At 56.5% G+C, this 14,616-nt stretch overlaps 7 protein-coding genes across 7 annotated transcripts; 4 read left to right on the top strand and 3 right to left on the bottom strand.

Moving 5' to 3' along the window:
- Window positions 1-34: 34 nt before the first annotated feature.
- On the bottom strand, window positions 35-959 carry K437DRAFT_224452 (uncharacterized protein; the record flags this gene model as incomplete). Its single annotated transcript, XM_013387611.1, has 2 exons — window positions 35-102; window positions 173-959. 2 exons carry the CDS (start codon window positions 957-959, stop codon window positions 35-37), a joined length of 855 nt encoding a protein of 284 aa, XP_013243065.1.
- A 1,195-nt stretch (window positions 960-2,154) lies between these two features.
- On the top strand, window positions 2,155-2,749 carry K437DRAFT_126309 (uncharacterized protein). The gene has a single exon (XM_013387610.1). It carries the CDS (start codon window positions 2,235-2,237, stop codon window positions 2,562-2,564), a length of 330 nt encoding a protein of 109 aa, XP_013243064.1. The 5' UTR covers window positions 2,155-2,234; the 3' UTR covers window positions 2,565-2,749.
- A 34-nt stretch (window positions 2,750-2,783) lies between these two features.
- Window positions 2,784-4,515, top strand: K437DRAFT_294664 (branched-chain amino acid aminotransferase II). The gene is made up of 3 exons (XM_013387609.1): window positions 2,784-3,557; window positions 3,632-3,872; window positions 3,957-4,515. Exons 1-3 carry the CDS (start codon window positions 2,907-2,909, stop codon window positions 4,343-4,345), a joined length of 1,281 nt encoding a protein of 426 aa, XP_013243063.1. The 5' UTR covers window positions 2,784-2,906; the 3' UTR covers window positions 4,346-4,515.
- Window positions 4,480-5,224, bottom strand: K437DRAFT_278514 (HIRA-interacting protein 5; the record flags this gene model as incomplete). The annotated part of the gene is made up of 2 exons (XM_013387608.1): window positions 4,480-5,038; window positions 5,115-5,224. The coding sequence occupies 2 exons, from the start codon at window positions 5,222-5,224 to the stop codon at window positions 4,480-4,482; spliced, it is 669 nt and encodes a 222-aa protein (XP_013243062.1).
- Window positions 5,225-5,872: 648 nt separating this feature from the next.
- K437DRAFT_126255 (uncharacterized protein) lies at window positions 5,873-6,791 on the top strand. Its single transcript, XM_013387607.1, has 3 exons — window positions 5,873-6,338; window positions 6,420-6,497; window positions 6,566-6,791. The coding sequence occupies exons 1-3, from the start codon at window positions 5,982-5,984 to the stop codon at window positions 6,665-6,667; spliced, it is 537 nt and encodes a 178-aa protein (XP_013243061.1). The 5' UTR covers window positions 5,873-5,981; the 3' UTR covers window positions 6,668-6,791.
- A 211-nt stretch (window positions 6,792-7,002) lies between these two features.
- K437DRAFT_256758 (WD40 repeat-like protein) lies at window positions 7,003-9,903 on the bottom strand. The gene is made up of 5 exons (XM_013387606.1): window positions 9,036-9,903; window positions 8,507-8,975; window positions 7,619-8,433; window positions 7,404-7,520; window positions 7,003-7,308 (listed from the first exon to the last, which is right to left on the bottom strand). The coding sequence occupies exons 1-5, from the start codon at window positions 9,822-9,824 to the stop codon at window positions 7,171-7,173; spliced, it is 2,328 nt and encodes a 775-aa protein (XP_013243060.1). The 5' UTR covers window positions 9,825-9,903; the 3' UTR covers window positions 7,003-7,170.
- Window positions 9,904-10,095: 192 nt separating this feature from the next.
- On the top strand, window positions 10,096-14,218 carry K437DRAFT_256756 (uncharacterized protein). The gene is made up of 5 exons (XM_013387605.1): window positions 10,096-10,692; window positions 10,758-11,409; window positions 11,483-12,962; window positions 13,040-13,131; window positions 13,212-14,218. Exons 1-5 carry the CDS (start codon window positions 10,139-10,141, stop codon window positions 14,205-14,207), a joined length of 3,774 nt encoding a protein of 1,257 aa, XP_013243059.1. The 5' UTR covers window positions 10,096-10,138; the 3' UTR covers window positions 14,208-14,218.
- The last annotated feature ends 398 nt before the right edge of the window (window positions 14,219-14,616 follow it).

Below are 14,616 nucleotides of genomic sequence, written 5' to 3'. Positions count from 1 at the left end.
AGTAAGACACACAGGACCGTGGGACCGTCAAAGTTTACCCGAACAGTGCTTGGTTGTACGTTGGTCCAAACAGGCCTTGCCAGCTTCTCGGCTCTTGGAGCTCTGGACGCAGAAAGAGTCAGTCACCAGTGCTGAATGGGATAGTTCTCTCGCAGCTGTGTGTAGTCTTCACCTTCGCCTTCCACTCGCAGACCACGACACAGAAGACCTGCCAATGCGTGTGCATCCCCCCTATTGTCTCCTTCGCCGCAAAACATCAGAAGCGCCGCCAAGCGTGCTTCCCTATCGTTTGAACTCTGCTTGGCGTGCTGAGAGAGGATGCGCCGCACCAAGCCAGCACCTGGTAACGGCGGAACGAGCGTGTCCTTCTGCGACCTTGCAAATGCGTTTTGATGAGCGGGCGATGGTGAGACCGGTGAGAATTCTGGCGTACTGTGCGTGATGAACGAGAGGAGAGATCCGCTGTCGATTTTTGTTTCGTGGCCCTTGTCGGATGAAGCCGGTTGAAGATGCACCAGTGGCTTGTCCATCTCGCTGTCGATGCGCATGCCCGCGTCCATGCTTCCAACAATCAACGTTTCACTAAAACCTTCCTGCACGATCCAGCTCAGTAGGCTCTGAACAAATTCGTCTTTCCGGGACTTAAGCACCGGACTGCGCTGATGGAGGAGCGTGAGACGCCGTGATGGATTTCGATACACTTCGAGCGCGGTACATACGCCCAGCGCAGGACGGTCACCTCCGTGGCCATTTCTGTTATCATGACTTTTGCCGCTCGGTGCGAGCGAGTCTAGCGGTGCAGCGAATGGCACGCAGTAATCTTGCACATCTACAGAGGCCACCCTTTCGAGGCCCAATGCCGGGGCGTGCACCAGTAGGTCGAATGCAAGCTGAGGCACAGAGCCGATCGAGACGGCCGGAATCAAGAGTGTGTCACGTGAAAACGCGCCAGTGACCATGGCAGCGCCATGCTGCGAACCGGACGCAACGGGATACAACTTGAGGCTTGGCGAGGACATGTCGAATTGCAGTGCGACGAAGATAGTAGAGAAGGACGAGGACTAGGGATTCTTTTGGCAATTGGCACGAAATGTCAAGCCTTTCCGTTCATGCCTGCTTAAAGGCGGTCCGCAGTAAGATGACGAAGCCTTTCGAGTCTCAACTCTCGCCTTGGGTTCTAGAGGTTCTCTTCTCCCCTTCGAAGTCACGGAACCTCCGGGGTCTGGTCTCCGAGACTGCAATTCCGCTTGTTGCTTGATAAACTCGTTTTGATGCTCTAACCTCCATGAACATTGGCGCGTGCAAAGACAATGTTCGTCGCTATCGGCCTGTGTGCACATCTGCACTCAGGCCACAGAGCGCCATTCGCCGTGCGGTCTGCACAGAAACCAGCTGTGTCGAACATACGATTCGAAACGACAAAACATTGGACGGCACATGGCTCGGATTTCAGAAGCGAGAGGCTCAACCCTTCACGATCGCTACCTTCGTAGAGACATCGAGGCGCAAGTCGCGCTTTGTCCGGTCAAATGTATCTTGAATTTCGTGCACGACTTTTGATATGACTTCCAGTCTTACACGCAGCCAAGAAATTCGTCAGAGCGTTCGGACGCCTCGTGTCTTGCAGACGTTTTCGATCGGAAGCTTTGCTCTGTGCTTTGGCACGTCTGTAGCACTCATGGACATCTTCGCACTCATAGGGTGTTCGCCCACTCAGCTACTTTCTCTTTACATTCTCCGTCTGGCGTGGGTGGCACCTGGAGAGGTGCGAATGACGACAGAGAGTTCGTGCTGGTAATGAATTTCGTGACTCTGAAAAGGTGGCAGCGCCAACGCGGCCGTTCGTCACCCTGGTCCGATTCTAACCGCTCTTTGTTTCTAAAGAACAAGCCCCCGCGACCTAATGCTGCAGGCATAGACTCCTCATCAGCAATGAAGGCAATGAAACGGAGTATGGTCACAAGGTGCAAGCGCTCTAAGTCGCGATCCGCATTCCCGTCACGTAATTGGCAACTTGCGCCCGCCGCCATCGCTTCGCTTTCTCTATTGGCGATTTCGATACACGAAAGGCTGAAAGAACGGTCCTCGAAGACATGAGGCCAAATATCTCACGCACAAATAGCGCAAGCACGGTGTCGCTTACAGCTGTCTGACCGCTACTGCGCGCTCACCTGGCCGTCAGGTCATAACCCCGCCAAATGCAAAAGGAACTGACATGAAGCTTGACTTTCACGATGCGGACTTATGACTTATTGCAGAGATGGCGTGGTATGTCCCCTTTCAAGTCCACCTCATCATCTGGCGTACATGGTGACCCCCATGCCCCTCAAGCTGATGCTGCTTGCTCTCTAGACTTGGTGGACTTCTCCGCACGGGCACATGGGCGAGCCACTTTTTTGCCCCTCGTACTCGTGTATTCCCTCGGCAGTCTCCTCATTGTGTTTAATGTGTCGCACAACTACAGGCTCCAACTTAGTAAGACCGGCCATTTGCTGTGCGACAATCTGAATCCTGTTGGGAAGAGCACTTCTTTATTGGCTCGTTTTGCAATCGATGTTGAATAGTTTGAACATTATTACAATACAAAGCGCGTGAGCTACCCAGCTCCCATGTGACCAGACCAGCATTTGGCGGGTTCGGTGAATCTCTATGTGGTTGTCACGTGTGAGTCGGGAGGAATAACGCTGCCACCAGCGGTTCCGCCCAGCCAATACCAAAGCATAAGTCCACTTCAACTCTGAGTCATGCGATAGACTTCCATTTCGGATCTCCGTAATGGCATTGCCAAATCACTCGCTATAAAGAGTGTGAGCATCCCGATCAGCTCGCTGCCGAAGGTATCACCTACCGACCTCCACCAGCAGAGCGCGTTCAAGTTCGATTGACTAAAGTAGGAAGTAAAGATCATGCTCGCAGCCTCCCTTCGCACTACAGCGCGGCGGCAAGCGGCCTGCTCGTCAAGATCGCTGCGTTTCTCGACGAGCACGCTCGTTCGCGATGCGTCCAAACCCCAGCAGATCGATCCGATGACCGGAGAAGTGATGGGACTCTCCACGCTCGATGCCTCGTCGCTTAAGGTAACTAAGACACAGCAGCCGAAGACCGTACCGCCTTCCAGCTCGCTTGTGTTTGGTCAAAACTTCTCGGATCACATGCTCTCCGTCCCCTGGAACGCACAGACCGGCTGGGCACCGCCTCATATCCATCCGTACGGACCGCTCCACCTGGATCCCAGCTCTGTCATATTCCACTACGCACCGAGTCTGTTCGAGGGAATGAAGGCGTACAAGGACGTCAATGGAGGCATCAGGCTCTTTCGACCAGACATGAACATGAAGCGTCTCAACGTCAGTGCTGACCGCATCGCGCTGCCAGCCGTCGATGGCGAGCAGCTGACAACGCTCATAAAAAAACTCGTCTCACTCGACAAGCACTGGATCCCAGCGGATCCGGGTCATTCGCTGTACATCCGACCGACGCTCATTGGCACGCAACAAGCCCTAGGTGTATTCCCGACCACCGAGGCGCTTCTCTTCGTTATCTGTTCTCCCGTCGGAGTGAGCTATACGCCCTTGCTAGTTTGATCTGATGGATGTGGCTGAGATGTACCCCCTGACTCTTTTGTCCATAGCCGTACTACAGGAGCGGCTTCAAGCCTGTTGCGCTCGAGGCTGACCCATCTAAAGTCCGCGCATGGCCAGGTGGCACAGGACAATACAAGCTCGGTCTCAATTACGCGCCAGGCATCAAGATGCAGGTGGAAGCAGCGAAAAGCGGCTATCAGCAAAACCTGTGGCTGTTCGGCGAAGAGCACTGGCTCACCGAAGTTGGAACAATGAACATGTTTGTTGTCATCAAGAATAAAGATGGTGGTGAGTGTGCACTGTGCCTTCATGTTGCACTTCCAGATGAGAAGTGTAACTGACACACTGTTTCCTTTGCCCTCACTAACACAGCCACGGAGCTCATAACACCCCCACTGAATGGAATGATCCTCCCCGGTGTGACGCGCGCTTCGATCCTGGAATTGGCACGAGATCACCTCGCAGGGAAGTTCCCCATCGACGGCCTACCCTCGGACCTCATTGTCTCTGAGCGCGAGATCAACATGGCCGAGGTTGTCGAAGCGGAGAAGTCCGGCTGCTTGCTGGAGATGTTCGGCGCGGGCACCGCGGCGATCGTCAGCCCCGTCGAGCGCCTAGGGTACATGGGTCGCGACATTCGTATCCCAACGTCGGAGGAGGGCGTCGGCCCCATCGCCAAGGTCATGCTCAACACTATCACCGGTATCCAGCTCGGCAAGATCGAGCACCCATGGAGCGTCGTTGTTGATGAGAATATATAATCAACTCTGAATCTACTGTCTACTAGGACCTAGGATGTGTGGCATGCTCTAAATCCAGGAGATGAGCAATTCGCATGATGACAGTATGGTACAGTACGCCAGATTCTTCAGAGGTAGTCATAAGATTGGCTGTATCAGATCGAGAAGCCGCGTTGCGTCTCCTTCTCACGCTCTGCGCTGAGTCGTTTCTCGAGCTTGGCAAATTCATCCAAAGCGACCTCGTCCTCCTGATCGAGGATCTGTTCGACGCCCTTGACTTCAGGGATATAGTGCGTGAGCATGCGTTCGATACCGTTCTTGAGCGTGACGGTCGAGCTGTCGCATCCTCTACAGCTTCCCTTCAGCATCAACCTGACGATCCCATCGGTGTCCTCGCCAAAGCCGCGGTACTCGATGTCTCCGCCGTCCTCCTGGATTGCAGGCCGGACGCGCGTGTCGAGCAACTCCTTGATCATCGCGACCGTCTCGCTGTCGGTGTCGAGGATCAGCGTGTCGCTCGATCCATGTGCCGAGTTGGCATCCGTGAAGAGTGGGTGGCCGGCTGTGAAGAATTCCATAATGCGCGAGTAGATCTCCGGCTTCAGCGTTGACCATTGTACGTCTGACGCTTTCGACACTGTCACAAAGTCTGGACCGTAGAAGACGCTGCTGACGCCAGGAATTTGGAAGAGCTGCTTTGCAAGCGGTGAAGACCTGTGTGGTTTCAGAATAAACATGACGTTCAGGATAGGATCTCATGTAACATACCCTCTGCAGAGAGGCCACTCACATTGCGCTTCGATTGTCCAGAAATTCGGCGGACCCACTCTCCATGACTTTCTGGCCGGGTAAGAACTTCAAGCTGTCATTATTCGGCGTTGACTCTGTCTGAATGAACATCGAGCGCTCTGATTCAAAGTTGTACATGCCACCCTCGTCAGCAAGAGTCGAAAGCGCGCGTCCAGAGTGCTCTGCACTCACTCTGCACAGATCGTGGGTTAGCAGGCCACCCTTGAGACCGCCCATGGGAGACTGTTCTCGCTGTGGCTTCTGAACGGAAGGACTGGCGACTAGACCATCTTGCCGCTACTCGCGCCGCCGAGCTTGTATGCATTGCGGCAGCTGAGCAGGAAGGAGTTGACACCGTGGGGGCACCATTGAGCTGGGCGGCGCTGCGTGCGGCTGCCCGCAGGAGCGTGCGTGTGGCGGGCAACTTTGGTACTGAGAAGCTCATGGCTCTTAGTGCTTGCACGGATGAAAGCTGAACTTTCCCGCCGCGAAGATTGATTATTGATCGACAAGCGTTTCAAGCAGTGAGCTCTGGCTTGTCCGATGAGTCGAGGAGAGTGGTGAGAATGTATGCGCGAAAGAGAGCTCATTGTAGCCGGCTTGGTCGGACGTAACTACTCTGCTATGCTGGCCGCTGAGACTCGTTCCGCCCATTTCGCCCTCACAACTCAGGTGCTGCCTGGCGGCATCACAAGTTCCGCTCCGAACGTAAGAGACACCCGACTACTACTACTACATACAAGAGTACAGTATGCTCTACTCAGCTTTCGGTCGGTTGAATCGTGAGTCTTGGTCGGTTCATCCCAAGCAGCCAGCCTCGGAAAAAAGGGTTCGGAGCCCTTGGATCTACAGACGCTCCCTTCCGGTAATGGCGGCTGGACATCCTGCCATGTCCGACCCATCAGTTGCCGTCACAGCCGCCAAGCCTACCGCCCGGTGCGGTGACGAGATCGAGACGCTCGAAGAAGCCATCGACTTTCTCCTGCGCATCATGGCCGCCTCGATCTCCTATCTGACCCGCAAAGCCCCCCACGTGCAGACCAACCCTGCCATCCCGCTTGTTTTGCTGAGCGCAACGGCAAGCCAGACACTTGTTGATGAAGAGACGATGGTCGAGAGCGCCGATGAGCTGGTGCAGGATCTGATGATGAAGGCAAAGCAGGTCGAGGCGTACATTGGTGATCTGCCAGAGTGGGCGAGCAGGGATGGTCAGCAGCCAGCGCAGGTGAGTTGCACTTATGCAGCGCGGATCCTTACCTCCTTATTTTGCCTTTCGACTCACTATGGGCTCTTCCGCTCGTTCCAGATCGCTGAGCTCGAGGCGTTGCAAAGCGAAATGCGTCATGCGAACGAGGAATACAGAGCAGCAGTACGGGAAGCAAGTGTGTACCATTCAGAGGCTCAGTCTTTCAAGTAGTCCTCTATGCTGACTTGATATACACACAATCAGAGGTCCTCCAACTACAAGTTTCGGAACTGCTCCATCAAGTCTGCAATGACCAACAGCACACAAGGGTTGCACTAGCCAAAGCGACTGGAGCACTAACACCGTGACCATGCTGAGTCGATAATCTTCTTTTACGCACCTTTCACACTCGCCAATCTAGCTGTCGGAACCTCGGCATTTGCTCATCGAGCTCCACTCAGAAACGCGCAATCCTGCGTCTTGAAGTATTTGACACCATCGGTTGGAAAGAAGTGACGAACAGCTCCCAACCAATCAGGAGCAGGTTCGCTGCATTTCCCGGCTGCATTCATGCAGCACTGCGGATCAGTAAAGCGGCTTACCTCCACGAACGGCCATGGCAGTGGCCGTATGTCGGCCGAGCATGCGTTCAGCCCGACTCATCTATTTCACCTACTTCAGAAGGCGTAGCGACTGCTATATGCCATTCAATACTATAGCAACCAAGCGCACTAGGATGCGAGAGCTACATCACGCAAAACCAAGCCTGCACATGTGGGCGCGATCGCCGGCTGCCTACAAGCAAGCTATCGGTCGTAGAGGTCACACAGCTTTTCCTAGAAGCGCCTCTATGTCAGGCCGGAGGCAAAGACTACATCGCCCACACTTTGATGAGGTTGTCCTTCCCGCCGGAAACGCCGTAGCGATCCATGTAGCGTACCCGCTCGACGGGCGCAGTGTGCCCATTCAAAGAAAGCGTCGAGTGTTGCAGAGTGGTGCGATTGTAGACCTGCGCGAGGCAAATACACAAGGCAAAATTCCACCTCAGTTTCAAACTTCGTGCATGCGGACCTTGCGGTAACATCAGCGAATGGGACGACTCACGTTCACGCCGTTCTCGCCAGTCGTTGCGACGATCTTGCGACTGTCGAACTGAAGTGATGTTACTGGATAGTCGTACTTGATCGTGTCTGATATGACACCAGTTCGCAGGTCCCAAATCTTGAGGGAAGAAACCAAGTGCGGGAGTTATGGAGTTAGCAGGACAGGAAGCGAGCTTACTACCAAAGTTCGAGAGCTGGCGTGCGAGTAACACGCACCTTGATTGATCTGTCCAAGCTGCCCGAGATGACATAAGTCTCGTCGAACTGCAAGCATGTGACCGGTGCAGTGTGTCCCAGCAATGTCCTATGCGCCTGCCCCGTGCGCATATCCCACATGCGCACGCCGCCATCGCCGCTGCCACTTGCAAGTGCGTAGCCCCAAAACTGTACACCGCCAACAAAGTCCTGGTACATCTCCCAGCTTCCGTCGGCGTACGCTGGAGTGGGATGCGAAAAGTTGCCGCCTGTCACGGAGGGAAGGACCATGCTGCCCATCATGGCATTTACGCTTGCACTGTTGTTACCGGCGCCGCTGCCACCGAACACACTTGAAGCGCGGAGAGATGGTGAGCCGAGCATGCTGGCCCGTGGCGATATGGGCAGAAAGCCACTGTTGGATGCGTCGAGCATCATTGATGAGGAGAGAGACTGTGTGGATGCTGGATTCGAGATGGCCCAGAGGATGTCCATCGTCAGGACACACTGTCCAGTGTTCAGATCCCACTGACGGAGCGTCTTGTCAGAAGCGCCAGTGACGAGGCAGTTGTCGTCAAAGTAGAGCGCCGTGACAGCTTTACTGTGCCCCTCGAGCGTGCGCAAGCATGGGTTATACGGATCATCCGTGACGTCTCCCGCGTCGACTCGACCTTCCGCCAGCTCGTTCAAATTCTGATAGGAGACATCGCCTTGCTGAGCAAGCGACAATCGCGCCTCGTAGTCTTCCACCCGTCGCAGATCCCACAACTTCAGCGTGCTGTCTGCCGAGCCAGTGATGCACAGCTCATCTTCCACCTGCAGGCACTTGACAAACCCTATGTGGTGCGCGCATCGATCTGGGTCAGCAACGGCAGGGTACCGCCTTCTTAGGAGAAACATGGGGCTCACCGGAGTGCCCGCGTAGTCGCCCTACTTCGCTTCCAACTGTCAAGTCCCAGACACGTACGGAATCGTCGCTAGCAGACGAAACCAACGTGCCATATGGCTCAGAGAAGTCGAGCGCTGTGAGCGGTGCGGTGTGCCCGGTCAACGTCATAAATGCGACACCCGGGGGCAGATCGTCGTGTTCGCTTGGCAAGAAGAGAGGTCCCTTTTTCCGCTTGACAGTCCCCTTATTCCCAGGACTTCCATGATTCGATGTGGCGGAAGTGCTGGTTATCGACATTTTCGCGTTCCCTCCTGGCATTGTTTTGCGGTATTTCAGCAACTCAAGTGATTCGGACACGCCCTCGAACTCGTCGTTGAGCTCCAGCTCTTCCTCCTGCAGACCGACCAGGCTGCAGTGCAACCCATGCTTGACATTTTCTAGCGCAGCGATCTTGGCCTCCAGCTCGGACATTTCTGAGTTGAGCAGCATCTGTGGGGTAACGCCCGGCTCAGTTCAACATCAACTCGCGCATGAGTTGTTTAGACGCACCCTGCGGACGCTCAGATTTTCCTTGTCTGTCAAGATGTCACCTAACTGCTCCTGCAGCTCCTCCTCTGACAATGGAATCTCTTTGCCCTTTGCAGCGGCAGATCTCCGTGCTTTGCGCGCTTCCCGTGAAATGGACACATCTCTTTGCGATTCGGCCGCGTCGCCGTCAGTCAGCAGCCCGCGAGCAGAATTGCCCATTGACTTAAGACCCATGTGCGGCGCGTCTCTCCCTCGTGCCTTTCTTCGCCTGCTCTTGCCTTCCAGGGCTGAAGGGATAGTTGCCTGATATCCTCGCAGGAGCGATACTTCGGCAGCGATGCCGGTTGGTTCCTCCACATCGCCCATGGCAGCTGTTAGCAGAATCTGATCGGATGCCTCTTGGATGCGCAAGTCGGTCGAAGTGATGGGGCCGTGTCGGACCATGTTTCCGAATCGCACCAATGATCGTCCAGGGTTAGTTAGGCGCAGGCTGCCCGACTGTAGCCCAAGCATGTTGGACGAGTGGGAAGCGTTGGAGATTGAAGCGCTCGCGGCGGCAGCAGCTTGCAGCATTCGCGGTCGCATGATATGCGGCGCGATGTCGGCGAGGAGCTTGTTCGCTTCCGCCTGATGGCCCTCACGCACAGCTGAAGATGACTGTGCGGTCGCCGATGCGAACGGTGTGAGATAAGCCTTGGTGCTTGCCAGCGCTCCGGACAGCTTGTTGAGCGGACCGGCATCTTCGCATCTACCCTTCGCGGACGAGCTGGGCCCCCCTCCCGGCCCATTGCCACTGTATTGCGCACTCATCTTGCCTGCTTTCTCCAGTATTGAGCACGGGCAACCCTGTCCGTCTGATGCACTCCAAGTCTATAGGTGACGATGCTACAGAAGAGGTAAGGATATTCGGAATGGGAATGACATGGTCCAGACTTCAGACTCGAGAGACTGGCAGACACATAGCCCGTCGGAACGACTATGCGTCCTTCAAACAGAGCGCGACGCGCCGCGCTGCACTGCGCTTCAACAATGAACATCACGCGCACAACTTTCATGCTCAAGAGCAAAGACCAGGTCCATCGCCTCATGGCACGTCCTTCTGATAGCAATAGCAATGCCCACAGATGACGCTCTCCTGCTTTCCCGAGATGGGGGACATCCGTCCGCCATCGCTCAGCGGCGATGACCCGATGAAGTTCGACGCCTTATCGAGTCTGCCTTCCCCGTTTCAGGTGTCTCCACTGCCACCATCAACCCTCCTGGACGGCGACCCTGTACTGCAGAGCTGGCTCAAAGCAGAGGGTATCCAAGGCTTCAGCTTGGCAGATGATGGCGCTGACAGCCTCCCCTCGGTCGACTCTAGACCCATCGGCGCCAACTCTCGGTCTGAAGAGCATCGCGTACTTTCCGAGACGGCCGTATCAGTTCCCACTATTCGAGACGCGATTAGCTCTGGCCCTTTGAAATCTGCTCAGCATACAGCGGAAAGCAGGAATCTTGATCCGTGTTCGCGAACTTGGGATGACTGGTATCACATCTGTGAGGTCCAGAATGATGAATCCATGCCGAATTCTGGATGGCGAGCGGCCCCGCGCCCAGCCCGACTCTTGTCTGACATGACCATCACCCAAGACAATGACGCTTACTCTCGAAGCCTTTTAGAGGCCCTTGTCCTTGAGTGAGTATGGCTATCCTACACTTGGTGCCAGACCCCCTTTACTAACACGAACCTTTACAATGCAGGACTGAAGGCTTTCAGCTAGCTCCGGCTTCATCGGAGGGGCCGCAGCAGGGAGGAAGCCCCCAAAGCAGCCAATATGTCACGCGTCGCCCCGCCCCATCCTACGAGATGTTTTCGGTGCTGAGGTCACTCCTTCTGACTGCGAGCACAGGCAATTCGTCCGAGCTTTTCCAATGGGATCCGAAGCGCGCCGCCTATCGCTGGAGCGGTGCGATGCAGCAGAAAAAGCGTGCCGAGCTTTATCTCGAACACGTCAAGAGCATCCTCAAGGGCAAAGCTCGGGATCCTAGCGGACAGAATAACCCGCCGATCCCTTCATTCGAAGACTGGGCGGGGACGGAGCGTATCGCCGGACTGTCTTTACCTGCGTCAGAAGCGAGCATCTCTGCCTGCCTGGAAGTCGGCTCGTTGCTTAGGAGGCTTGTAGACCGCGTGGCTGCCCTCAGAAATGCTGCTGGAGGTGATAGTGCCCCAGAAGTAGGCGCAATGTGCCACGCGGTCGAGGTCGTTGTCGAATACGTTCAGCAATGCCTGACGGCTTGGAACAGTAGCGTCGCCCCCGAGCGCGAGTCAAAGGTCGGCTTAGTACGTCTGAAGAAAGATTTGGCCGAGATCAAGGCTCTGCTGGGGAACTTAGCTTCGCTCATGAACTGTGTGAGACTTAGTCAAGGCTTTCGAATCCGTTGCGGAGCGGCTGTGCCTGACCGCTTGCGCATCCGTGCTCCAGTCTCTCCGTCACAGGCCCCCTTTCAAGATGCCATGCAATCTCCGCGATAGCTCGAGTGTTCTGACTCATGTTTACGCGCACTACTCGTCGCTAGCAGCTTCTTCCCCTCCGATGATCCAACACACGCTCATGTGGATCCTCGAGAAGACGTCGCATGCGTGGCGCAACGACCTTGCCGCCTGGGTCGGCTGGCCTGGCGCGAAAGCCAGCAAAATGCAGAATGAAATTGGCGAAGACGGATTCACTAATGCGTCCGAGCGAGGCATAGGACATGCCAGCTCCCGCGGTGGGTCCAGGTGCGGTTCTCAGCGTAAGCTGGTGCCGTGGGCCGGGGCGCGCGTGGAGTGGACGCTGGATGCACGGGGTGAGGAGGACGTCGGATATACACTGCTTCCAGCGAAGCTGCCAACTTTCATTTCGATTGAGAAAGCGCGCTCATTACTCGAGGCAGGCCGTGCACTTCGCCTGCTGCGAAAAGCTGCAGATTCGAATCATCCTCTGCTCAAGGAGCTCGACAGTCTTGAAGCGGACGCAGCACTCGATTTGCCTTCCTGGCTCAGCTCTCCACAAGCGTATACCGCCAAACAGCGACAACTCATGACGCGCATCAAAGAGCTGCAGTATTCGATTGCAATGTGGCGCAAAGGGAGGGGAGGGTTCGAGGAGGCGTTGGCGCGCGACCAGCCATCCACGATCAATTTGACAAGAGGAGCTGCCGTACCGGATTTGTCAGTAGCATCAGCAGCCCTGCATAACCCGGCGCGTCTGCTTGCACGCTTAAACGCGGCCTCGTCCATGGCGTTACCCGAAGACGAGTGTGTGGGCGAGGAAGATACGCAAGGGAAGGCGAGCAGCGAAATGGTAGAATTCAAAACTTTGATTGCGCCTGTCGCAGATTCGCTTGGCCGAAAGGGCAACGCGGCTGGTCGCACCCCCTCTGCTCAGGTCTCAAATCGGCCCGCTCAGCAAATGCTGAACCTGCTCTTGCAGTGGTCCAAGCTGATCAACGCTGCTCTGATCAGCGTCTTTTTTCGCGACCTCGGCTTTCCAGCGTACCTAGAGACATGCAGGCAATTCTTGCTGCTTGGCAGCCAGAGCTTCTCTCACTCGATGCAGGAGCTTCTCTTCTCGGACGGCATCAGCGATGAGGGCCAGCAACGCTTGCTGCGCAGCGGGGAAGCCCCACTACGGGCGCCGGCCGAAGGACTGAGCAAGCTGCTCGCATCGGAAGGCTGGCCTCCGCCCGCGGGCCAGTTCACGCCGCGCTTCAACGCGGCGGTTATCGAGGTGGTGTCCGTCATGCGCGAGAGCGGCGGCAGCTATCAGCGGACTTGCACACTAGTACCGTTCGTCAATAGAGGTCATCAAGCGACGCGTGACGCGTTGAAGGACCTCGATGAGAGACTGTCGTTTGCGCTCGTTGACCCCTCTGTCAGCCGGATACGCGGGCATTCCCATTCTAAGTGGCAAGAACCTGACTGTGCGTGGGGCTCGTGGTTGCAAGTGGTTTACGCCGACAAGCTGGCTAACAGGAATTGGCGTTTTCATCGTTTGTAGCTATCGACGCGCTGGACTGGCTCACACTGAGCTTCCACCCTCCGTCGCTGATCGCGCCGCTGCTCACTCAGCAAGCGCAGCTGAGCTACCAGGTGCGTGCTCGGAGCGCCAGTCCTTGTTCCTCCGGTACATGGTGGCTGACGCAGTCGGAACCTCTCCTTTTCACGAGCAGCGCATTCTCAACTTTCTGCTGCGCATCATGCGTGTCAAGGTGGTCCTGCGGGGCCTGCACCTGCGGCTGGTCAAGCTGCGTTCCCACGTCGGCACGAGCATCGAGATCGACCAGTCGGCACTGTACGCGTTCCAGCACCTGGCACAGCATTTTATGGCCGCGCTGGGTGGCTACGTGGAGCAAGTCGCGGTCGACGACGTGTGGCGCTCATTCCAGCTGCGGCTGGAGCAGCTGCAGCGCGATGCAGAGTCACAGGACGACTCGTTTCTGCTAGCTTCTGACGGCCAGGACGAGATGATGCTACTCGGCGATGCAGACGATGGAGCGGGTAACAGCACCGTCTTTGGTGGCGTTCGCGGCGGCGGCAGCAGTACCGTCGCGGACGTGCTCGATTTTGCCGGCGAAGGCTCGAGCGCCAAGGGCGCAGCAGCGGGAACAGCCGGCGGCAGCAGGACGGCCATGTCCGCGCCTCTCAAGGACGTCTTTTCGATTGCACGCTACCACGAGCGGGTACTGGACCGGATCATCGTCGCGTGTTTCCAGAAGCAGCGCCAAGGGGCGCTGAGCGGGTTGATGAATGAGCTCTTTGACCTGGTGCTTGCCTTCTCGTCAGTCCTGCGCCAGTGCGAAGAGGAGCGGGGCGACGCGTCTCGGCCGGCGCTGCTCGGCAGGGCGTACAGCCTCGGGAGCCGGTTCGAGAAGAAGTTCGCGGTGCTGGTCAGGGCGCTGCGCATCATCGAGCGGTGCGGCCGCAAGTCGTATGTGGCAGCTGCTGGCGGCGAGCGGCAGGGAGGGCGCGCTCGCGCACCGCCCAACTTGACAGGTGGCGCATCGCTGGACGCAGCGGCGGCGGAGGAGGTGGCCAAGCTGGAGGAGGAGGCGCAGGAGGATCTGCGGATGCTGGAGCGGGAGAGCTGGGCACGCAAGAGCAGCTCGGAGAGTGAGCTGGCTGCGCAGCTGCTTGCTCGCCTCGACCTTGCCGGTGTGTATGTCTAGGGTTCCATGCCTATGTCATGGAACTACGTATGTAATTGTGTATAGTAAGACCTGTGCCTTCCACATTCACATGGGCCACCGAGACGCACGCTGCACAGTGACTCGCCAACACGGCATATGGACACTATGTACTTGCATGCCAGCCAGTGCCACTGACTGGATCGGTATGAACGCAACGCTTTCCTTAGTGGACTTGGCGTCAAGTCCACTGTTGGCACCCATAATTGATGACAGACAGGCCGCCTCAAGCCGAGGACCGCAGCCCAGCCCAGCACTGCACTGCACCGCACTTTACTACAGGCTCGTATTTTAGCGCGGTTCCGGGCTGCGTGCCACACCGGCCTCTCCGACACTACACGGCACCCTGCGACTGTCCGCATTATAGCACACCCGCCCCCATTCTCGTTCC

This window comes from Tilletiaria anomala, assembly GCF_000711695.1.
Source record: "Tilletiaria anomala UBC 951 chromosome Unknown K437scaffold_45, whole genome shotgun sequence".
Taxonomy (NCBI): domain Eukaryota; kingdom Fungi; phylum Basidiomycota; class Exobasidiomycetes; order Georgefischeriales; family Tilletiariaceae; genus Tilletiaria; species Tilletiaria anomala.
Note: the sequence above shows the minus strand (reverse complement) of the source record. Positions and strands in the feature narration are given on the sequence as shown.